Source organism: Coloeus monedula (assembly GCF_965178545.1).
Source record: "Coloeus monedula genome assembly, chromosome: 4".
NCBI classification, from domain to species: Eukaryota; Metazoa; Chordata; class Aves; order Passeriformes; family Corvidae; genus Coloeus; species Coloeus monedula.
The window spans coordinates 76,118,099-76,141,002 of NC_138784.1; the positions used below are offsets into that span (position 1 = coordinate 76,118,099).

At 60.6% G+C, this 22,904-nt stretch overlaps 1 protein-coding gene across 1 annotated transcript; it reads left to right on the top strand.

The window, feature by feature from the left end:
- Positions 1-246: 246 nt before the first annotated feature.
- TNPO3 (transportin 3) lies at positions 247-22,891 on the top strand. The gene is made up of 23 exons (XM_082279592.1): positions 247-419; positions 7,582-7,782; positions 8,330-8,403; positions 9,122-9,278; positions 10,887-11,030; positions 11,217-11,392; positions 11,888-12,026; positions 13,072-13,218; positions 14,302-14,409; positions 14,756-14,847; positions 15,848-15,987; positions 16,050-16,241; positions 17,357-17,448; positions 18,413-18,489; positions 18,706-18,766; positions 19,215-19,355; positions 19,950-20,066; positions 20,487-20,581; positions 20,724-20,880; positions 21,251-21,418; positions 21,563-21,675; positions 22,249-22,339; positions 22,416-22,891. Exons 1-22 carry the CDS (start codon positions 294-296, stop codon positions 22,307-22,309), a joined length of 2,778 nt encoding a protein of 925 aa, XP_082135718.1. The 5' UTR covers positions 247-293; the 3' UTR covers positions 22,310-22,339; positions 22,416-22,891.
- The last annotated feature ends 13 nt before the right edge of the window (positions 22,892-22,904 follow it).

Below are 22,904 nucleotides of genomic sequence, written 5' to 3' on the forward strand. Positions count from 1 at the left end.
GCAGGGCGTGGGGGGGCGGTGGGACAAACCAAGGCGGGATGGGAGAGGACGGGACGTGATGCGATGGAATGGGACGGGACGGGACGGATCTGGAGGGGATGGGATGAGATGGGATGGGATGGGATGAGATGGGAGAGGGTGAGCGGGGCGGAACTGGGCGGAGCGGGCGGCGGCGCGCGAGGCCGGCGGAACGGAAGGACGCGGAACGGAAGGCGCGCGGGCGCGTTTCCGGGGGCCGGCCCGGTGCGGCGGAGCGGCGATGGCGGCGGGCGGGCGGCGCTGAGGGACCGGCCATGGAGCGCGGGCCGGGCCGGCCCAGCCTGCAGCTCGTCCAGCAGGCCGTGCAGGCGCTCTACCACGACCCCGACCCCAGCGGCAAGGAGCGGGCGAGCTGCTGGCTGGGTGAACTGCAGCGCTCGGTGAGAGCCGCGGGCGGCGGGAACCGGGCCCGAGCTCGCGGGGAGGCCTCGGGCCCCGTCCGGGGTTGGGCGGGGCAGGGAACGGCGGCCTCGGGGCGGCCCCGGGGAGCCCCTACCCCGCCTGTGCCGCTTCCCGCTGCTCTGTGGCTGCTCCATTCCTGGGAGTGCTCTGGAGAGAGACTTTGGACAAGGGCCTGGAGGGCCAGGAGGCAGGGAATGGCTTCCCAGTGCCAGAGGGCAGGGCTGGATGGGAGATTGGGAATTGGGAATTGCCGGCTGGGAGGGTGGGCAGGCCCTGGCCCAGGGTGCCCAGAGCAGCTGGGGCTGCCCCTGGATCCCTGGCAGTGGCCAAGGCCAGGCTGGACATTGGGGCTGGAGCAGCCTGGCACAGTGGGAGGTGTCCCTGCCATGGCAGGGCTGGCACTGGAGGGGCTCTGAGATCCCCTCCCACCCAACCTATTCCCGGGTTCTGTGATTAACACCAGGAGCAACGGGCTGGGACGTTTGGCACAGTCCTGAGGTAGCTGGGAAGGAGGAGTCGGCTCCCAGAGGGAAATTTGGGCTCCTTCCGGGCTTCTCCTGCCGCTGGGCCGAGAGAGCCGCCGGCATCCGTGACGGGATGGAGCCAAGGCCTCGTTCCCCCCCCAGAGCCCTTAGGGCACGCCCCCGGCTCCTTCCCCCAGCTCCACCCGGTTTGGGGTGTTTGTTAGTGTTTTGTGGCCTCATCTTGTCCTGCTGGAGCCGCTTTGTCCCCCCCCTCAGGGGGTGGATGTTCCCCCTCCCCAGAGCTGGGCAGTGTCCCTTCTGTGCTGCCCTCGGGGCCCTTGGGGTGCCTCGTCCTCCCCCCCTTCTCTCCCCAAACCCTCCCCGTGGGACAAGATTCCCTCACGCTGGGATTGGGGAGGAGCTGTATCCTGCCCCCTCCCTGCTCTGTGTATCCCAGTTCCTGCTCAGCTCCCTCCGGAGCAGCTTCAGCTCCGTTCCCTTCCCACCCTTGGGCCAATCTCGAGACTCTCTGTTCCCACAAACTCAATGTTTGCCCCATGTTTTGTCCCCTAAATTCCCTTCAGTGCTGCAGCCACATTCCAGTTCCCATCGGGGCTGCTCCCCCGTTTTCCCCTGGGGAGGGGCTTTGCTGGAACAGAGATCTCAGGGTACCTAGAGGAGGCAGATTTGCATCTCAGGGATGGGTTCCTGTCGCAGGGTCCCCTGAACCTGGGTGAGACCCCAAAACTCCTGTCCCAGGGACTCCCAGGTCGGGGTCACCCACTGGGGCTGGGGGTTGCCTGGGTGAGACCCCCAGGATTCCTGTTGGATAAAGGGGTCCTCAGGACGGGCCTCTCCATCCCAAGGAGAGTTTGGGCCTTTGGGGACTGATTTGTATTCCTGAGCACTCTGACCCTCTGCAGGGCCGGGATCTCTGCTCCAGTTCCTCTGGGCTTTTCCCTGCTTGTCTGGGCTGCTTTTGATACAATAGTAATAATAGTAATAATAATAATAACAACAGTAACCACAGCAATAATTAATAATTGTTATTAAAGCATCTCAGCCCCAGGTCAGCTGCATTCCTGCTTCTCCCCTTTTATTGTGCTTGTTCACCCTGGTCCTTTCTGGGCTTTATTTGCCGGGTCTCAGAAGGAATCCCAGTTATTTTCCAGGTATTCCGGGCCCAGCCTGGTTCCATCCAGCACCTTCCTCTCCTCGGAGCTGCCGGGTTATTCCAGCCCGTGGGGCAGCGGGAGCTGACGCTCCACAGCAGGAGCTCCCCTGGCATGGGCTGGGAGGGCTGGGATGCTCCGGCGGGACCTTTCCCAGCCAGGGGTGGCTGGGGGAGCTGCCTGGAAGGTGTGGGGGGAAGCAAAGGTCTTTCTGCCTTGTTTTGGGCACAGAGACCAAACCTGGATATTTCAGTGCTCACGGAGGCAGATGGAGCTGCAGGGTTGGGCGTTAAGGCCTTTCCTCGTTACCCATTCCAGCAGACGTGGCTGGGAATGGCAGTGCTCTCGTTGCCCCTGGATTTCATCCACTCAGTATGAGCAAAAAGCTCGTAACTGGGTCCTTTGGAGGTGACTTTGCCCACTGCCCCTGGAGCTCCGTGAGGGCAGGTCCTGCAGGAGCTGCTCGTGGCACCTGCACAGGGCTGTGGCTGTTGGAGGAAAACGGGAAAGAAAAGCTCCTTTCCGGTGTTTCTGGCCCCTCCAGCCCTGCTCCTTTCCCTTCCCGTGCTCCCAAGCGTGGTGCAGCAGGCACAGCCCGAGGGAGCTCCAAGGGAGGGTTGTGCCCAGGGTTCTGTCAGGAATGGAAATCCTGGGAGTGGTGGGTTTGCTGCCCAGCGTCCCTGCAGGGTCCGTGGGGACAGAACTGACTGCCCACTTGGGCTGGCAGCAGGGACAGGCCCCAGCTCGAGGGTCACTCTGGCAGTGGTGGCACTGGCTGGGCACTTAGGCACAGGCCAAGGCTTGGGGGCCACGGTGACACCGGTGGGACAGGCCACGGCTTGGGAGTCACTGTGGCATTGGTGGCACTGTTGGCCCTGGCTGGGCGCTCCCTTGTCGCCCGTGTTTGTCTCTCAGGTCTCCCTGTGCCCTGGTCTGGATCGAGTCCCTGGGATTGACCCCCAAAGGATGTTTGCTTGGATCCTCTTCTGTGGCCAAAATGTGTCCACGCAGTGCCACCTGTCACGGGGTGTCCCTGACATCCCTGGGGCAGTCTGTGCTTGTTCCAGAGCACTCAGCCCTGGTCGTCTCTGTCCCATTTGCCTCCGCTGGGACGAGCTCTCGGGGTTGGGTTCCCACTGTTTTTTGCCTTTCTGGAGTTTTAAGCACAGAATCCTGGAATGGCTGGGTGGGAAGGGACCTCCGAGCCCCTCCAGTGCCAGCCCTGCCATGGCAGGGACACCTCCCACTGTGCCAGGCTGCTCCAGCCCCAATGTCCAGCCTGGCCTTGGCCACTGCCAGGGATGTTGTGTTGAGCTCTCCCTGTTTGCCAGGGGGATCAGAGCCATCGTGGGCATGAGAAGGCAAAGCCTAAAGCTGAGTTTGGGTGCCTGAGTCAATCTGTGGGGGTTCAGGTTTGGCACTGGGGACCCCCAAACCTGAGATCCCCATGGTTTCCATCCCTGGCATCTCTGGCAGGACGTGGGGTTCAGGTTTGGGTCTGGAGGGCACTGGGGGTTCAGGTTTGTCCGTCAGCTCCTCCGGCAGCCTCGCTCTTGCCTTTCCTGCTGGTTATTCCTGGGAAATGGGGCCCGATGTGGCGGAGCAGCTCTGCGCTTGCACAGCACTGGAGAGCTTGGCTGAAGGTGCAAGTTGACCTAAATCCCAGAATTTGAGGATCCTTCAGCCAGCTGTATGGTGGGAGTCATGTGAGGGCTGATTCCAGACCCACTGGGGTTTCCTGAGGCAGAGGAGCTGTACCCAGTGGGGGGATTGGCCTCATCCTGGCTTTCTGAGCTTCATGGCTGCAGTTTCTCTGCATCCCTGGTGTCAGGGGCAGAGCCGTGGGAGAATGTTCCACGTGGATCCGTGGCTGTGAGCTGGGTGTTGGGGTTGTGGTGTGGATTGAGTGGAGATTGGTTTGGGTTGTAGTGGTGGTTCAGGAAGTGCTTTCTGGGAAGGAAATCCTCTGGCTTGTAGCCAACAGGTTTCATTGGAGTGGCTGGGTCTGACGTTTCACAGTCCCTTTGATCTGTCCCCAAAGCTCATGTATTGATGACATCGGGGAGCAGAGTGTCCTGGGCAGAAGTTTGAAATTCTTTCCCACTTCTATGGGAATAAACTCTCCTGGCCCTGTGCCCACAGGGGCCTGGGAAAGGGTCCCAGTGTCCCCCTCTCCAGGCTCAGCCCTGGCCCCTTGGCGATGGTGATGAGGCCATGGCTCAACCTGTCCTCTCCTCGGGGCTTCAGCCTGACCCAACATGTAGGGTTTGGACTGCCAGGACACCAATGGAAATGAGAAATCCCCGGATTCCTGGCGTGTGCCCAGCAATGAGCTCGCTGGCTGTTTGTGTCCTGGAGCCCTGGGCCACCGGTCCTGGGCCACCGCGAGCGGCAGCTGCGGAGCAGCACCGGGAGTCTGCTTGGGCACAGCCTGGGGTTAAGAAGCCCCTTTAGGCCCTGGAAGGGGCTCCAAGGCCTCCCTGGACGTTTCTCTTCTCCAGGTGAGCACCCCCAGCTCTCCCATCCTGTCTCAACAGCAGAGGGTCGAGGACTGAGGATTTATTTATTTCCTGACACTGCTTTAAGTTTTTCCCTACCTGTTCTGCTGCCCTGTGCACCTGTTCCTGCTGAATGCTCCATCAGGGTGGGATTTCCCAGGACACTGATCCCAGGTCGGCATTGTTGGAGCTGCCTGAGGGTGCAGGAGCCGATGTCATTCAGCTCTTGAAGGCTTTGTAGAATTCCTGAATGTGCCATGAGGAGTTTCAGGGATAGAAACAGCTTCTTGTAGCCATTGGTGCTCACAGCCCGTTAATAATTGTGCTCTTTGCTGAGTTGGTGGCTCCCAGAGGGATTATCCATGTGCTCTGGGATGGGTGGGTTTGGGAGGATCTCCCATATCTGCCACTGTGTGCATCCAAACTGGGAATTACCAGCCCATTAATTGAGGGGAGAAAGAGTTTAATGAGAGGGTTTGCTGGGATTCTGGCTGTTTCAGGTGTTGAGTGTCTTAACTTTTTGTTTATTCCCAGTTTGGTAACTTCCTGGTGAGGGTAAATAAATCCAGAGGGGACATTTACAATGCCTCCAGATTTTTCTCACTCCCTGTCAGTGTCATTACGGGTGAGTTTCACACGAGGAGTCGCTGGAGATACTGGAGTTACTGACCTGGAACAGCACATGTCATGGAGGATGCTGGGAAAGGAGGATCAGGGCCTGAAAACAGCAAAGGAGCTTGTCTGGAAGCTTGGGAAAGATTCTCCTTGACCCTCCTGTGGTCAGGGATGGTGATGGAGCGGCATTCCATGGGGAAAACGTGCTGTGTCCCGTGGGAAGCTGCGAAGAGTTTCCGCCTGGATGTGGCAGGGATGGATCCTCCGGCCGTGGGGTTGAGCCTGGCAGGACTGGAGAGCCCTGTGGATGTGGCACTGGGGACGGGGGCAGTGGTGGCCTTGGCAGCGCTGGGGAATGGTTGGACTCGGTGGGCTCTGGGGGTTTCCAGCTCAAAGGATTCTGTGGAAGGGGGAAGGGAGAGGAGAGGAGAGCACATGGGGTGCTGAGTGTCCCAGCTCTCCTCAGCTTGTCTGGGCCCTTTGGGTTCCGCAGTCGGCTCTGGCTGCATTCCAGGCTGCAGTGGCTGTGGAAAGATCTCCTAGCAGAAATTCTGGGAGTGGGATCAGGAGCTAGGCTCTGTGCTATCACCAGCTATAACATTTTCCTTTTCCACCTGCAAGAGGCTGGGTTTTCCTGGGAATGAGCCTGGATCATGCTGATCTGGCCTGGTGCTGCCCTGTTGTTCCCTGTTCGATGCTGGAGAGCCCTGGGAACCCTGGCCCAGGATTTGGGTCCGGAACACTGGTAGGGGTGGAGCCTCTGGGCACCACTGTCCTGCCCGTGGGAGAGATTTGGAAAGGGGATTATTTTTTCTTCCAGGCTGGAATGCAGCTGGAAGCGAGGCTGGGCAGGCGGTGGTTTATAACAATGAGCTGTTTGGCTGTTGGAGTGGCTGGCCAAGGGTTGTGATGGAATTGCCTTTGTTAGTGAGGCTGCAGTGAGGACCACAGATGGGTTTTAGGGATGCAGAGGTTTTATTTCACACTGGGTTGAGCTCAGGGAAATCCTGTGGCCCAAAGGCTGTTAGAGACAAGGGCTGTGGAGTTCATGGAATCAGCTCAAGTTTTGCTCCCAGGTTTCCGCATCACCTGGATTTGGGATTTTTAACCATGCTGCCCAGGGAGGTTTGGAGTCCCCATCCCTGGAGGTGTCCAGGGAAGGCCTGGAGGTGGCACTCAGGGCTCTGGGCTGGGTACAAGGTGGGGATGGGGCACAGCTTCGCCTCGATGGTCCTGAAGATCTTTTCCAACCTCAGTGACTCTGGGATTCAGTGACAGTCTGTTCCCGAGCCCCAGCCCAGCCAGGGGGCTCTGGGGTCTGCCTGGTGTTTCCCTGGTTCAGCAGTGCCCCGATCCCACACTCAGGACCGAGCCTTTGGGCTCAGACCAGCCCAGCACTGGCTGGAGCAGCTCTGAGGCCGGGCAGGCTGTGGTTTCCTGCCTGGCTCTCCTCCAGCTCTTGGGCACATCCATGTTCTGCTCTGGAGTCCTGGTGTGGGCCCTCAGATGGGCCTGGTGTCCTCAGTACTGGGATTTTCTGTCGTGATTTTGGTCTTTATCCAACCCCCTCCTGCCACCTGTCCCTTGCTGGGCTCTCCTGTGTTCGTTTCCATGTGAGACTCCACTCAGCCCAGAAAAGCCTCTGACTGAACTTTCCTGCAAGGCTGGGGCATCGGATCTGCTGTGGAATCTGCTCTCCTGGACGGGTTGTGGGGTCTCTGCCGATGTCAGGATGTTATGGAGCTGCTCTGTCCCTCCTCGGGTGGCTGTCCCAGTGCCAGCACCTTCCCAGCCCCCAGCCTGAACTGGGATGGCAGCACAGTGAGGACTCTGCAGTCAGGGGTGTTTGGGGTGTTGTGGAATGGCTGGGTGGAAGGGACCTCCGAGCCCCTCCAGTGCCAGCCCTGCCATGGCAGGGACACCTCCCACTGTGCCAGGCTGCTCCAGCCCCAATGTCCAGCCTGGCCTTGGCCACTGCCAGGGATCCAGGGGCAGCCCCAGCTGCTCTGGGCACCCTGGGCCAGGGCCTGCCCACCCTCCCAGCCAGCAATTCCCAATTCCCAATCTCCCATCCAGCCCTGCCCTCTGGCACTGGGAAGCCATTCCCTGCCTCCTGTCCCTCCAGGCCTTGGCCCCAGTCCCTCTGCAGCTCTCCTGGAGCCCCTTTAGGCCCTGCAAGGGGCTCTCAGCTCTCCCTGGAGCTTCTCCTCTCCAGGGGAACATTCCCAGCTCTCCCAGCCTGACTCCAGAGCAGAGGGGCTCCAGCCCTGGAGCAGCTCTGGGGCCTCTCTGGACTCTCTCTGGCAGGACAGGGCCATATTTCCATTGGGGAATTTGGACTGTCTGCAGCCCCCTGACCCCCCCACTGATCACGCTGTGGTTTTCCCACAGGTCCATGCTTGGGAGATCTCAGACCAGCTGCTGCAGATCCACCAGGATGTGGAGTCCTGCTACTTTGCGGCGCAGACCATGAAGATGAAGATCCAAACTTCATTCTATGAACTTCCCACGGATTCCCATGCCTCACTCCGGGACTCTTTGCTGTCCCACATCCAGAACTTGAAGGACCTGTCCCCGGTCATTGTCACACAGGTGGGTGCTGGCGGGGGAGGGATGGAGCTGCTCCCTCCATGTCCTGCTCCTGGCAGTCACTTTGGGACTGCTCTCCCTGGGCTGGAGAGCAGGGAAGGCTGATCCCTGCTCCTGCCTGCCACAAGATTGTTTTCCTTCCTTCATCACTTGGTTCCTTCAGTGACATCCGTTACTTCATCCTTGTTTGCTGTGCAGAGAGGAGGAGCAGGAGTTTTCCCTGAGACCAAACCCAGCAGCGCCCTGGGTGTTCAGGGGGATTTCTCTGCACCCTTCATTCCCGTTATCCATACGTTCCTGTGGCACTGGGGGGTCTGACACCCCAGGCTGAGGCCAGGGTGCTCCTCCAGCCCCTGACTATTGTGGCTGGGAATGTCACCCCTGGGGGCAGCTGGCCCAGAGCTCCCTCAGGTGATGTTGGGAATGATTCCGGAGTTACCTGCTGGCAGGGATGGTAGGGGTGGATTCCAGAGCTGCCTGCCAGCCCTTGCTCCTGGGCACATCCCAGCACTCCCCACACTGATCCGTGTGTTTCTGCATTCCCTTCCAGCTCGCTTTGGCAATAGCTGACCTCGCCCTGCAGATGGCTTCGTGGAAGGGCTGTGTGCAGACACTGGTGGAGAAGTGAGTGACTGCTCTGGTTCTGCACTGGGGATTGTCCTGCGGGCAGATGTTTGGTGGGTGGTCCTGTGTGGTCTGGGAAAGGGCAGTTTTTCTCCCATGATCCCTGGTTTCAGGTGCCCTGGGTGGTGGCAGGAGGGACTGTCTGCCGTGCACGCTTCCCTGCCCACAGCCCAACACTCAGCACTTTTCCTCATCCCTGTTTTGTTTGGGATGATCCCTCTCCCCTCAGCTGGAGCTGTGCTGCGGGATGGAGCAGTGAGGCTGGAGCTGGTCACTGTTGGGTGTCCCCAGGTGTCCCCACAGGATGCCACATGCTGCTGCACAGTGACAGCAACAGCCCCTGGGGCTGCCACCACGCTGAGGTGGCCCTGTGTCCATTGGCAGCAGGAGGGGACGGGATTTGTGTGGGCAGTGGCACCTGGACTCACAGAGCTCATGGGCTGGGAAAGCTTCTGCCACCGCTCTGCGGGAAATCCTGGGCTGAGCCATCCTGGAGGCTCCTCTTGGCAGGGCTGGTGCCCCTGTGCTGGACACTGCCTGTCCTTGACGTGACACTGCTGCCAAATCTGTGGAATATGGAGTCCTGGGATGCTTTGGGTGGAAGGCACCTCAAAGCCCACCCAGTCCCACGCCCTGCTGCGGGCCGGGATGCCCCTCCAGCTCTCGCTGTGCTGTTCCCGGTGCTGAGGTGTCTCCTGTCCCTGCTCCCGTGCTCCAGGTACAGCAATGACGTGACGTCGCTGCCCTTCCTGCTGGAGATCCTGACGGTGCTGCCGGAGGAGGTGCACAGCCGCTCCCTGCGCATCGGGGCCAACCGCCGCACCGAGATCATCGAGGACCTGGCCTACTACTCCAGCACCGTGGTGTCACTGCTGGTGAGCGGGGCCAGGCCTGGGCAGCGCCTCCAGCTGCAGCTCCCTCTGCTCCACAGTGCCCAGCCCAGCTCATGGGATCGTGGAATTGTTTGTGCTGGAAAAGCCCTCAGAGCCCACGTGTCCAACCATTCCCAGCACTGCCAAGGCCACCACTGACCGTGTCCCCAAGTGCCGCATCCACAGGGCTTTTTAATTCCTCCAGGGATGGGCAGCTGTGCCAGGGATGGACAGCCCTTTCCAGGAAGGAATTTTCCCAATATCCCACTTAAGCCTCCCCTGGCACAACTCGAGGCTGCTTCCCCTTATCCTGTGTCAGGAGATGGAGCTGAGCTGTGTCCTGTGCTCAGCAGCTCAGGTGTTGCTGCAGAAGCCTTTCCCCATTCCGTGTTTATCCCGGCGGAGTTCCCTGCCAGTGCCACTGCAGCCGTCAGGGCAGCCCAGCTCCACCTGTTCCTAGGAGAAGTTGTCTGAGCAAGCCCTTGCTCACTCTGAAATTCCTTCACCTTCCTCCAGTCCCCATCCAGTGCCACCCTGCCCAGCCAGCCTCAGCCCTGGCTTTTCCCAGGATCCCTGGGGTATCCCAGCTGGCACATCAGAGAGTCCCTGCACTGGGCTGTTTCCTCCAGCCATGTCCAGCCCCAGCTTTTCCTGGGATCCCTGGGAGATCCTGGCTGGCACGCTGGGGACACAGGCAGTGTCCCCTTGCTCTGGTGCTCGTGGCCGCTTGGAGCTGACACAGGATCACCAAGGGCTGGCCCTGTCCCTGCACATTCCTGCTCCCTCTGCACCTGCCTGGAGCTTTCCTGAGCTTTCCCTATTAGTGCGAGCATGGGTGTTTCCATCACCTGCCTGAAGAGCCAAATTTACATTTTCTGTGTGGGATTTGAATGCCAAATTCCCATTTTCAGTTACAAGATGGGGGGGTTAAAGCAGCCTTCCAGGGACTGGGATGAGGTCCAGCATTCCACCTTTAGGACTGAAGTGTCAAGTGAGGAGAGAGGATCTCTGGAAGCTCTCGTGCAAGGATGCCTGGGCCAGTCCAGGGGGTCTGGGATCTTTCTCCATGTCCTGCCTGTCCACCTCTTCCCCCTTTCCCTGTGCCTGTCGAGGCTGGGGCTTTGGGCACGGCTCTGCTGGGTTTTGGGCTGTATCTGGAGCGTTGGCCAGTGCAGGGAATGAGCTGTTGCCTTCCCACATCCCGGCACATCCTGGCTTGGACACTGGGATGGTGTGTTTGGAGTGTCCCTTGGGACAGGTCTGGCTCTCAGCACCAGCTTCTCTCTGCAGAGGTGGTTTGTGGGGAGAAGGATTAAACTGGGATTTGTCGTGTGTGAACATCCCTGGTGGCCTGACACGGCATCCTGCAGGAGTGGGAATGAGGGAGGCACTCCAGCTGCTCTTGCTGCTCCTGTGACAGCAGCTGGAGCTGGCAGGAGGGTCTGGGCTCTGTCCCTCCTGCTCACTGAGTCCAGGGCAGTAGGCGATAGGGGTGTTGGGAGCAGCCTGCTTCTGGAATGTTCTCACATGGACTCCAGAGGATATTACCGGTTATTTCTCATGGATCACCGCTGGAGTTGGATCCTGACCTGTTCTCCTGTGTCCCCGCAGGTGACGTGTGTGGAGAAGGCGGGCAATGAGGAGAAGATGCTCATCAAAATCTTCCGGTGCCTGGGCAGCTGGTTCAACCTGGGTGTCCTGGACAGCACCTTCATGGCCAACAGCAAGCTGCTGTCCCTCCTCTTCGAGGTGCTGGTGAGTGTTTCCCAGGAAGTAGGGGGGCTCCGGGAGTGTTTGGACACCGCTCCCAGGGATGTGCAGGGTGGGGCTGTTGGGCTGTCTGTGCAGGGCCAGGAGCTGGATCTATGATCCCTGTGGGTCCCTTCCAGCTCAGGGTATTCCATGATTGTTTGATGATTGCTGGGCTTTTGTGCCTTGCAGCAACAGGACAAGACATCGTCCAACCTGCATGAGGCGGCGTCGGACTGTGTGTGCTCGGCCCTCTACGCCATCGAGAATGTGGAGACCAACCTGCCCCTGGCCCTGCAGCTCTTCCAGGGTGTGCTCACCCTCGAGAGTGCCTATCACATGGCGGTGGCACGGGAGGACCTGGACAAGTGAGGGACAGGGACCTGCGCCGTGGCCGGGAGAGGACGGGCAGGGCAGCATTGACCCAGCTGGCGCCATGTTAGCCTCCAAATGGGGATACCAGTGCCAGGAGCATCAGCAGTGCTGGGGGCGTGGGGGCTGGGCAGTGCCTGTCCCTGTGCTGGGCACTCATGGGGTCACACCCAAAGCCTGGGGGCAGGTCTGGACCCCTTGCTGCAAGAGAGACATGGAGGGGCCCAGGGCCAGGGCTGGGCTGGACTGGAGCCGTACCCTCACACTTTGCACTGGGCTTTTGGAGAAGTATGAGATGAGTATTTCAGCAGATTTGCATATTGGAACCCTGTGTTTGCACCCACTTCCCCTGCTGAGGCGTTTCCCAGCTGCTGATGAAGCAGAAGTTGGGGTTTCTTGCTCTGGCCGTGGCTCTGGGCACATTTTGGCCCAGCCCTGCCCTGCACTGGGGTAAAGCCCGTGAGGCTGATCTGACCCTTGTCCCTCCCCAGGGTGCTCAATTACTGCCGTGTGTTCACCGAGCTGTGCGAGACCTTCCTGGACAAGATCGTGTGCACCCCAGGCCAGGGCCTGGGTGACCTGCGCACGCTGGAGCTGCTGCTCATCTGTGCCGGGCACCCGCAGTACGAGGTGAGCGGGGCAGCCGCAGCCCAAACCCCGCCCTCCAGAGCCCTGCCAGAGGGGAAGGTCTTTCCCTTCCGTTGCCATGCAGTCGTGGCCTTGGTCCCTGTGAGCTGCTGGCTCTGGAATGCCCGCTCTGTGCTCGTGGGCAGGACTCTGGCTTCGCGTTTCCTTCTGGGTGTCCTGGAAGTTGGATTGCCAGCACAGCTCCGAAACCCCTGAGAGTGCTTTCCCACATGTTAAAGTTGAGCTCAGTGGGGATTTGTGGTTCCTGGGAATTTTGCCCTGCGAGTGACTGAAATGCTGCTTCTTGTCAGAGCTCCCACCCACCTGCCTCAGGAGCAAAACTTGTCGTTGTTTTGGTCTCTCTTTATCCTTTATTTAATTCTTTATCCTTTGATTCTTCCCAAACCGGTAATTTAGTCCCCATAGCTGATCCCTGCCTGTGTTCAGTGGATGGAAGGGGCTGCATGGCAGGTTTGCTGTGGGAGGTGCAGAGTGGCTGTGCTCCAGCAGGCCCCACTGCTCGCTGGGGTCTCTGGGACCCTTTCCCTCCCTTCTCAGGTCTGTTAAGCTCAGTTTTCCTTGGCCACGGCCTCATCCTGTGCCGTCGGTGCTGAGGGGGACATGGAGCTCTGCAGCTACTCCTGGGCAAATTGATACTCGTGGTTTCTGTTCAATAACCACGATAAATGAAAGAACCCACCACAAAGGGGCTGTGTCTGCTTCCAGCCCGAGCTGCTCCCAGAGCCGCCAATCCCACTCCGGGGTTGTTCCGGGCCGGAAAGGCTTCAGCTGCCAAGGGCTGGGACAGGTCTTCAGGGTCACTGGGGGAGTTCCAAGTCCTCCACTGAGTGACAGGCAGAGAAATCAGTGGCTCTGGGGGAACCGGTCCCCGTGTCACCACTGTGTGACACCGTAGCACCGACGCAGATCTGTGATGCCACCACTGCCAGCACCTCAGGGAGGGTTTCTGTTTCTCCATCAGTACCACTGACAGTGGGGAAAAAACGTTCTGCTGGTAACTAAATGCTGGATTTTTCTTTCCAAACAGGTGGTAGAAATTTCCTTTAACTTCTGGTACAGACTGGGGGAGCACCTGTACAAGACGGACGATGTTGTGATCCACAGCATCTTCAAAGCCTACATCCAGCGCCTGCTCCACGCACTGGCACGGCATTGCCAGCTCGACTCCGACCACGTAAGGTCCCCTCTGGAACAGCCGGGGCAGTGGGGGGGGGGTGTGTGTGTGTCCCTATGGAACAGCCGGGGCAGTGGGGTGGGGGGGTGTGTGTGTGTGTGTGTGTATGGGACAGCTGGGGCAGTGGGGTGGGTGTGTGTGTGGGTGTGTGTGTGTATGGAACAGCTGGGGCAATGGGGTGTGTGTGTGTGTGTATGGGACAGCCGGGGCAGTGGGGTGTGTGTGTGTGTGTGTGTGTGTGTGTGTATGGGACAGCTGGGGGCAGTGGGGTGTGTGTGTGTGTGTGTGTGTGTGTATGGAACAGCCGGGGCAGTGGGGTGTGTGTGTGTGTGTGTGTGTGTGTATGGGACAGCTGGGGGCAGTGGGGGGTGTGTGTGTGTGTCCCTATGAAACAGCCGGGGCAGTGGGGGGTGTGTGGGTGTGTGTGTGTGTATGGGACAGCCGGGGCAGTGGGGGGGGGTGGTGTGTATGTGTGTGTGTGTCCCTCTGGAGGCAGCCAGGGTGGGGGGACATGTCCAGCCAGTTGTGCTGTTGTGTACCAGGGCTTCTCCATAGCTCTGGGGCTCTGCAGGGCAGCATCCTGTGCTTTTAGGGATTCCAGCAAGGCATGAGAAGGATAAATCTGCTGCATTAAACCTCTTTCATTCACTCAGTTCTTGCTCTGCTGGAGGCTGCAGGGGGACCCTCTCCCACCTTCCCTGGATGGTTCTCCTTGGAGAGCTGTGTTTTCCCTGCTTGAGGAGGTTTTGTTGGGATAAAGCTGGCACAGCTCACTAGCCACAGTTGGCATCTTCTTCTGTGCCGTCTGGGATGGTTTATCCTCTTCTCCCCTCCTCAGCTCGTCATCCCCTTGCTTCCCCTCCCTTCCCCAGCTTGTCGGAGCAGGAATACGCAGTGTGTGCTCAGGCTGGTCATGTTTTCCTTGGGCACAGCTCTCTGATCCCTCCAGCAGCCTGGGCTGGGACAGGAGGGCTGGAATGATGGATCTCCCTAAAACAGAATCATTGGTGTTCCCCTGGCTGTGACTGAGTGGGAACCTGAATTCCCCTGAGCTGCCCTTGTGCTCTCCCTCCTCTCCCTCAGGAGGGTGTCCCGGAGGAGACCGATGACTTTGGGGAGTTCCGGATGCGTGTCTCGGACCTGGTGAAAGACCTGATCTTCCTGGTGGGCTCAGTGGAGTGTTTTGCTCAGGTAGGTTTGCAGGAGTGCAATGGGGTGCAGGCAAATCCCAAGGGAGGTCACCGAGCCCTGGTGGCCTTTGGGATTGGAGGAGGTCACACACATCTCGTGCACGAGGAAGTGTGTGGTGGGAGCTGTTCTGGGAGAGCAGGAGGTGTGGGGGCAGTGGGAGGTGTCTGACATTTTGGGGAAAGCCGCTGTGGTCCCACAGTCTCATGGTGGCCTGTGGAATGTGGGGTTTCTGTGGGCCCGTGGCTGGGGTGGGAGTTTGGGGATGGGAGGGGTCAGGAGCAGGGCTTTGAGGGCAGGGGTTGGTGCTGGGGGTCCGTGTCCCCTCAGTGACCGTCCCCTCCTGCAGCTCTACGCGACGCTCAAGGACGGGAACCCGCCCTGGGAGGTGACCGAAGCCGTGCTCTTCATCATGGCCTCCATCGCCAAGAGTGTCGACCAGTGAGTCCCACCCGTGTCCAGGGGGGCTGGGGGGCCAGGGCTGCCTCCGTGTGACACAGACACCACAAATGTCCCAAAGACATTCGCATTCCTGGCAGTGCCCAAGGCCAGGTTGGACAGGGTTTGGAACAACCTGGGACAGTGGAAGGTGTCCCTGCTCACGGCAGGGATGGCACTGCGTGGGCTTTAAGGTCTGTTCACATCCAAACCATTCCTTGGGGATCCTTCCACATCCAGGCAGAGTTTTCCTGGGTATCTTCAGGGGAGGTTAAGTCAGTGAAGGTGTGTTTCCTCCACTGTTAGTGACAGTGGAAGCATGGACAGGTGACACCCAGGGTGGTGAACCCACAGCGAGTCCTGTGCACTGCCAGCAGTGGGACAGCCCAGCTGAGCTTCCCTGGGCTGGGAATGCTGTCCCTCCCTCCCCTGGGATGATCCTCATCCCTCTCTTCCCTGGGAGGCTGTGATTGCCATCACTCCTTTTCCCAGGCTGGTAACACTATCCCTCCCTTTCGTGTGAGGCTGGGAATCCTATACCCCTGTTCCCCAGACGCCTGGAGGAGTCACCTTAGTCCTTTCACGTCAGTAGCTCCTGTTACCTGTGTCGAGGCTGCTCCTGCTCATTTTTCCTGTGTCCTGTTCTGGGAGCACTGGCTGGAAGCACTGGGGACTCTGCTCCCACCAGCCCGTCCCACGAGGCTCCGGCCCGGGGTCGCCCCATCCCACCCTCCCACGCCAGAGCAGGCGGTTCCCAGATAACGAACCCCCGTGCTGGTGGTGGGGCTCTCCCTGGGGGTGTTCAGTGTTGCCTGTCTGTTCCCTGCTATGGCACTGGTATCTGTGGGGAGCTGCTGGGGTATCCGTGGGGCTGAGCCCCATCCTCACAGGGTTTGTCCCAGTTCAGCGTGTCCGGTTTGGCGGTGGGACCGGACCCAGCTCCGGCAGCCCCTCCCAGCCCACACCGCGGCGCTCTGGGAGCTGAGCCGAGCCTGTCCCGCAGGGAGAACAACCCGACGCTGGTGGAGGTGCTGGAGGGCGTGGTGCGGCTGCCTGAGTCGGTGCACACGGCCGTGCGCTACACCAGCATCGAGCTGGTGGGCGAGATGAGCGAGGTGGTGGACAGGAACCCACAATTCCTGGGTGAGTCCCGCGGCCCCGCGGCCCCGCTGCGCCCGCCGCCCCCTGACCCTCTGTCTCCGCAGATCCCGTGCTGGGCTACCTGATGAAGGGGCTCTGTGACCGGCGCCTGGCGTCGGCTGCGGCCAAGGCCATCCACAACATCTGCTCCGTGTGCCGGGACCACATGGCCCAGCACTTCTCGGGGCTGCTGGAGATCGCCCGCGCCCTCGACTCCTTCGCGCTGTCGCCCGAGGCTGCCGTGGGGCTGCTCAAGGGTCGGTATCCGAGGGAACTGCTGGGGTACCTGTGGGATCTGCTGGGGTATCCATGGGAGTCGCTCCCCAGGGTGCTGAGCCCCATCCTCACAGGGTTTGTCCCCATGTGCCCCAAGTCCCATTCCGCATGCCGAGCATCCTCAGGAGTTCCCTTAGGGCTGGAGGCAGAAATAAATTCTGGATTGGAAGCTGTCCCCATCCCTGAGGCACAGCTCGGGGGCTGTCCTGAGCTGGTTGGGTGGGAAGAACATGTGGGAAGTGCTGAGAGCCAGGCTGGCAGTGGACCACTGCTCCATCCAAACACTGGGAATCACCTGCTGGACGCAGAGGGTAGAAATTTGGGAATACTGGTCATTTTAGGGAGTTTGAGCCCAAGAATGGAGATTTTAACTGCAGTTTAGACTTGGAGTGTTGGTGTCACTGGAATGTTGGGCACCATGAGCCTCTTCAACCACAGCTGGTTTCAGGGATGTGCCTTAAAGTATTTCCAAGAAATTCCAGTGCTGCTGGAGCCTCTACCCCCAGAGCCAGGGAGCCTTCCCTGTAGTCGTGTGCTGCTATGGGAGACAAAACTCCCCTTGTTCCCCTGGATGCCCCAGCACTGGCTGAGCTGCTCCTCTCCCTGCCAAAGGGGTTTCTCCCCCTCCCTTAGAACAAGGCAGGGATTCCCGAGCCAGGGAGATTTTCCCCTGGGGTGGTTGGCACCGCAGCCATGCCGGGGCCGGGCGGTGCCGGGGCCGGGCAGCACAGCTGCTGCCCGTGGCACTGGGAGCAGCTCAGTGCTCCTCGTGTTCGTGGCTGGGAGCCCTGAAGCGCCTTCACTGGAGCTTCCCAGGATCTCACGGTGCTGCTGGGCCAGGACAGGGACACTGGGGACACATGGGGGGCCCAGATTTGCTTGTGGCATCCGTTGGCCTGTCCCTGTCCCTGTGCCAGCATTGCTCCCTGCTGAGACTGAAGCGTTGCGGTGTCTGGTTCCACCAGAGCCAGGTTCAGCTGCAGGGAAACTCTCCCAGGCCCTGCCCTTGACCTGCTGCCTTTCCATTTGGAAATATCATGACCCCTCCGTCCTCCCGTGCTGCGTCCCTGCTCCTGAGCCGTGTGTGTCCTTGCAGGGACGGCACTGGTGCTGGCCCGGCTGCCCCTGGAGAAGATCTCAGAGTGCCTGAGCGAGCTGTGCGCCGTGCAGGTGCTGGCGCTCAAGAAGGTGTGTCCGGATGGGGGGGACAGTGGGGACAGCAGCTGGGAGGGGACAGTGGCCCTACCATGGCAACTGTGTCCTCAGAGCCAGACGTGTATCCTAGAGTCACGGAATTGTTTGGGTTGGAGAAGCCCCTCGAGCCCATCGAGTCTGAACATTCCCCAGCACTGCCAAGGCCACCACTGACCTATGTCCCCAAGTGCCACATGGCTTTTAAATCCCTTCAGGGATGGGGACTCCACCCCTGCCCTGGGCAGCCATGCCAGGGCCAGGAAGAATTTCCCCAGTATCCACTCTGAGCCTCCCCTGGCACAGCTTGAGGCCATTCCCTCTCCTCCTGTCGCTCGTTCCGTGCAAGCAGAGCCCAGCACCCACACGGGACATGTCCAGGACCGAGCCCTTCCCTGCGTCCCTCCCGGATGGGAAGCACCACGCTGGTGCTGTGTCCTGTGTTACACAGGAAGAGAGCCATCCCTGGGAATCACTGTCTGTGGCAGGAGCCCAGGAGTCTCTGTGACCCCGCAAGTGCCGTGGACAGCTTGCACCCTTCCTCCCCAGGATGGAGCAGGTGGGAACTTGACTCCCCTGTGGGACACAGAGCCCCAGAAAGTCATGTCCTGTCCCAAAACTGTGTTGGCCCAAGTGACCTTTCCACGCAGACCCAGGAGAGCAGAGCAGAAATCTCAGGATGGCAGGAGGACGGAGGGAAGCCTCAGGAGAGGAGTGTGCATGTGGTTCTGGGGAGCTCCTCCTGTGGTCCTTGGCCAGATTCTTCCACCTCCCCCCCGCTCCCTGCTCCTCCAGGACCTCTGGGAGCGGGCTCTGGATGTGGAGGAAACACAGGGAGCCTGTGGCCAAGGGTGGAGGAGGTGCAGAGGTGCTGCTGGTGGGGTCGGTGTCCAGGCAGAGTCTTCCCTGGGCACAGGGCTACCTGTGGTCCTGAAATCGTATCCTTTTCCTTGTTTTCCAGCTGCTCTCCCAGGAGCCAAGCAATGGCCTCTCCTCAGACCCTACAGTGCCCCTGGATCGACTTGCCGTCATCTTCAGGTGAGGAAGGAGCTGGGGCACAGCTGCTCCCCTAGAGCCTGAATCTGCAGCGCCTCTTTCTCCCCAGCCCTTGAGCAATGGGCTGGAAGTCTCTGCTTCCCCAAGTTCCAGCTCCTGAGGTGGCCCCCAAGCCAGTTCCTGGTCCACTTCCCACAGCTCTAACCATTTTCCTTGGCTTTAACTCCAAACCCCCCTTAACCTTTGGCTTTCCCACAGACACACCAACCCCATTGTCGAGAACGGCCAGGTCCACCCGTGCCAAAAAGTCATTCAGGAGGTGCGTGGGAGAGGGCTGGGATTTGGGGAGAGGGTTGTGGTGGGGGTTTGTGGGTGGAGGTTTCCAGGTGTGAGGGTACCTGGGGTGTTATACAGTCCTGGCCCCCGGCTGGGGGGATCTGTGTGTCTGCCCAGGGCTGCACGGGAGAGGAGCTGTGGAGCACCCTCCTGTCCCTCCTGGAAGAAGAGATTGGGGTGTGGAGGGGGAAAATTTGGGGCTTCAACCCCTGGAAGGGGCCCTGGCTCTGGGAATGTCCTGGGTGTTCGGTTTCCCTGCCCATGTCCCATTTGCCACGCTGCACTGGAGGGAATAAACCACTCCAGGCTCCCCCAGAAAGCTTTTCTCCCCCATCTACCGTCCCACGCTGGGATCTGGGCGTTCTGGGGACCGGGAGGGAGCGGGGGATGCTCCAGGGTGGGGTGCGACCCTTCTCCCTGTCCGGGCCCAGATCTGGCCGGTGCTGTCGGAGACCCTGAACAAGCACAGTGCCGACAACCGGATCGTGGAGCGGTGCTGCCGCTGCCTGCGCTTCGCCGTGCGCTGCGTGGGAAAGGGCTCGGCCGCGCTGCTGCAGCCCCTCGTCACCCAGGTGGGGACCCTGCTGGCTCGGGGGGCTCTGGGGGGCACTGCAGGCCCGAGGGATGCTGTGGGTTGAGGGGGGACCCCAGGGGGACACACTGGTGACTCGGGGGGGGCTCGCTCAGGTCACTGTGGCTGCTGGGAGTGTCACAGGGGTGGCTGCGGGCACTGGGAAGTGCTGCAGTAAATCCTGGCAGGCTCAGGAATTCCAGGATAAACCCTTGGGAGGGGAGAGGCTTTGGAAGAGGTGGGGGGTGCTGGGAGGTTGTGGAGCCCTGTGTGTGTGTGATTTCGGAGGAGCAAACCCTGCGTGGTGCAGCTCCTCAGGGAGGTGACCCTGCCTGGTGGAAGGATCCATGAATCCCAGAGCTGGGTGTTCCCTGCTCTGCTTGGGCTTTGCCAGGCTCAAAGGGGAAGCTTCCATGGAGCAGCTGTGCCAGCTCAGGGAGCCTCAGCACAGGGATGCTGCCAGGACCTGGGCGAGTGCATTGGGATGTCCCTGCCCGCGTGGGACAGGCTGGGACGCTGGCTCGGGCCGGGCTCGGGGGGATGTGGGATCAGGGCAGATCTGGCAGTGCCTGTGCCAGCGCTCCTGTCTCCCCAGATGGTGAATGTGTACCGGGAACACCAGCACTCCTGCTTCCTCTACCTGGGCAGCATCCTGGTGGATGAGTACGGCATGGAGGAGGGCTGCCGGCAGGGCCTGCTCGACATGCTGCAGGTGGGGCCCGCCGGCCAAATCACGGCATCGCTCGGGGTGGAAAATCCCTCTGAGCCCATCCAGTCCAACCATCCCCAGCACTACCAAGGCCACTACTGACCCTGTCCCCAAGTGCCACATCCACATGACTTTTAAATCCCTTCAGGGATGGGGACTCCACCCCTGCCCTGGGCAGCCCTTTCCAGGAGGAATTTTCCTAATATCCAATCTATATAGAATCTCAAACTGGTTTGGGTGAGAAGGGACCTTGAAGCCTGTCCATGGGCGGGGACACATTCCACTATCCCAGGTTGTCCCAAGCCCCCTCCAGCCTGTCCTTGGACACTTCCAGGGATGGGGAGCCCAGGCTTGTTCCATGCAGGGAAGGGCAGTTTGAGGAGTGATCCCAGGTGGTTGCTGATGGATCCCTGTTCTCCCCAGGCTCTCTGCATCCCCACCTTCCAGCTCCTCGAGCAACCCAACGGCCTCCAGAACCACCCGGACACTGTGGATGACCTCTTCCGCCTGGCAGCCAGGTGCCACCGCGCTCCTGCCACCTCCTGCCGCAGGACACCAGCCCCTCTCCCCTTGTGGAGGGTCCCCATGGGAGCACCCGTGGGAGCAGTGAAGCGGGGAGGGGGCAGGACCTGCCCCTGACATCCGTCTGTCCCCGGGCAGGTTTATCCAGCGCAGCCCCGTCACCCTCCTGCGCAGCCAGGTGATGATCCCGATCCTGCAGTGGGCCATCGCTGCCACCACCCTGGACCACCGGGACGCCAACTGCAGCGTCATGAAATTCCTGCGGGATCTGATCCACACCGGTGTGGCCAACGATGTGAGTGACACACAGGGATGTTCCTCAGGGGGCTCTCCCTCCATGGGGATGTCACCCTGGGATCATGGAATGGTTTGGGTGGGAAAGAACCTTAAAGCCCATCCAGTTCCACCCCCTGCCATGGGCAGGGACACCTTCCACTACACCAGGGGGCTCTACACCCCATCAGCCCCATCGTCCTCATCAGTCCTGTCCCGTTGTCCCCACAAGCCACCCAGGTTCCTCCACCACTGCTGGCAGAGAAGCTCTGGGAGTTGCCTGTGGAGCGAGGAGTGTGTCCCTGTCCCCAGGAGCAGCCGTGTTCCTGTCCCCAGGAGCAGTGTGTCCCTGTCCCCACGCCCTGCCCACCCCATTCTTCTTCCTCCCACAGCACGAGGAGGACTTCGAAGTGCGGAAGGAGCTCATCAACCAGGTGATGACCCAGCTGGGGCAGCAGCTCGTGAACCAGCTCCTGCAGACGTGCTGCTTCTGCCTCCCGCCCTACACCCTGCCCGACGTCGCCGAGGTGCTCTGGGAGATCATGCAGATCGACCGCCCGGTGAGGGGAGGGACCCCCAGAGGAACGGGAGGGACCCCCCAGAGGGCTGGGCTGGACCCATGGGACCCCAGAGCTCTGCCAAGGCAGGACCTGGGAGCCGAGTTGGGCTCCCCATTCCGAGTTCCTCCCTGTCCCTCGGCACAGACGTTCTGCCGCTGGCTGGAGAACTCTCTGAAGGGGCTGCCAAAGGAAACCACGGGCGGAGCCATCCAGGTGACACACAAACAGCTCACCGACTTCCACAAGCAGGTCACCAGGTGAGTGGTGCTGGGATCCACAGCTGGGACAGCTGCTTCCCTCAGGATGGCCCCCAGCAGCCCCGGAGCCCCCAGCCCTTCCTGCGTTCACCCTGCTGGATGTGCCATCCGCCTGCACGGGCACGTGGAGCCCTGGGGGCCACAGGCACCTTTGCTGTCACCCAACGGGTTTTTCTGCCCGGCCCCATCCCTGCGGAGCCGCCTCCTCATCCCCGTGAGTCACTGGCTCCAGCTGCCGGCCCGGGCCTGTCCCTTCCCAGGGCCACCGGCTGCTTTGGGAGCATCGCCTCCCTCTGCCTGGCTCCAGCTCGTCCCTGGACAAATCCCAGAGGCTGAGTGCCAGGGGCAGCGGGTTCCTTCACCCACCCACCACTGTGGTGGCACCCGGTCGCCTCCAGGGATGGTCCCGGGGGCTGCCAACCTCGGTCTGCCCTGGTGATTGTCCCTTCATCTCTCCCAGCATCTCGGAGCCAAGCTGCCATGCTCCCAGCTCCCATCCCTCGGCAGGACACCTGCCCTGGGTCCCAAACGTCCCCTTGGGGTCAGCCCCTGGTGTCACCCCTTGTCTTGCAGTGCTGAGGAATGTAAACAAGTCTGCTGGGCTCTGAGGGACTTCACCCGCCTGTTCCGATAGCTCCGGCTCCACGTGGCTCCTGTCTCCCAGGTAAGGGCCTGGCTTGGGGTCCCTCGCCCCACAGGACAGTGGGGATAGAGGGCTGATGCTCCCTTCCTCCTGCCAGGAATGTCTTTAAGGAGAAGACAGGAAACAGCAACCCAAGAATGTGTCCCACAATCAGCCGAGGGCTCTCGCCCACTCCAGCGCGTCCCGGAGTCCGGAGCCGTGGGAGGACGGCTCGGGGATCCCGCCTGCCCGGCGGCCTCGCACCCCGGAGCTCGGCCACCGCCCGAGAAACAGCCCAACGGGAACACCCTCCAACCCAACTCCAACCCCACCAGGCACAGGAGTCAGACGGATCCACTCGGATTCGCCCGGCAGCAAAAGAAGTAGAAAAACTTTCTGTGAAATGGAGACAAAAAAGAAAAAGAAGGAAAAGAAACAAACAAAAACCAAACAATACAAATTGTTTAGGAAAATGGGGGGTCAGTCTGGGGGTCCTGGGGCGCTGCCCCCCTGAGCCCACCGTGGCCTGCCTGGTGCCGACTCCCAGAGACGACACAGGCGGGACGGACTCTGCAAATAGAGATTTATATTTTATTTTGTTCTGCTT

Excerpts from the sequence above, each read along its gene's own strand:
- TNPO3 (XM_082279592.1), top strand. The coding sequence starts at position 294 with ATGGAGCGCGGGCCGGGCCGGCCCAGCCTGCAGCTCGTCCAGCAGGCC. Across the intron at positions 17,449-18,412 it reads AGGTGCTGGCGCTCAAGAAG|CTGCTCTCCCAGGAGCCAAG; the intron begins GTGTGTCCGGAT and ends CTTGTTTTCCAG. Across the intron at positions 20,067-20,486 it reads GCCTGCTCGACATGCTGCAG|GCTCTCTGCATCCCCACCTT; the intron begins GTGGGGCCCGCC and ends TGTTCTCCCCAG.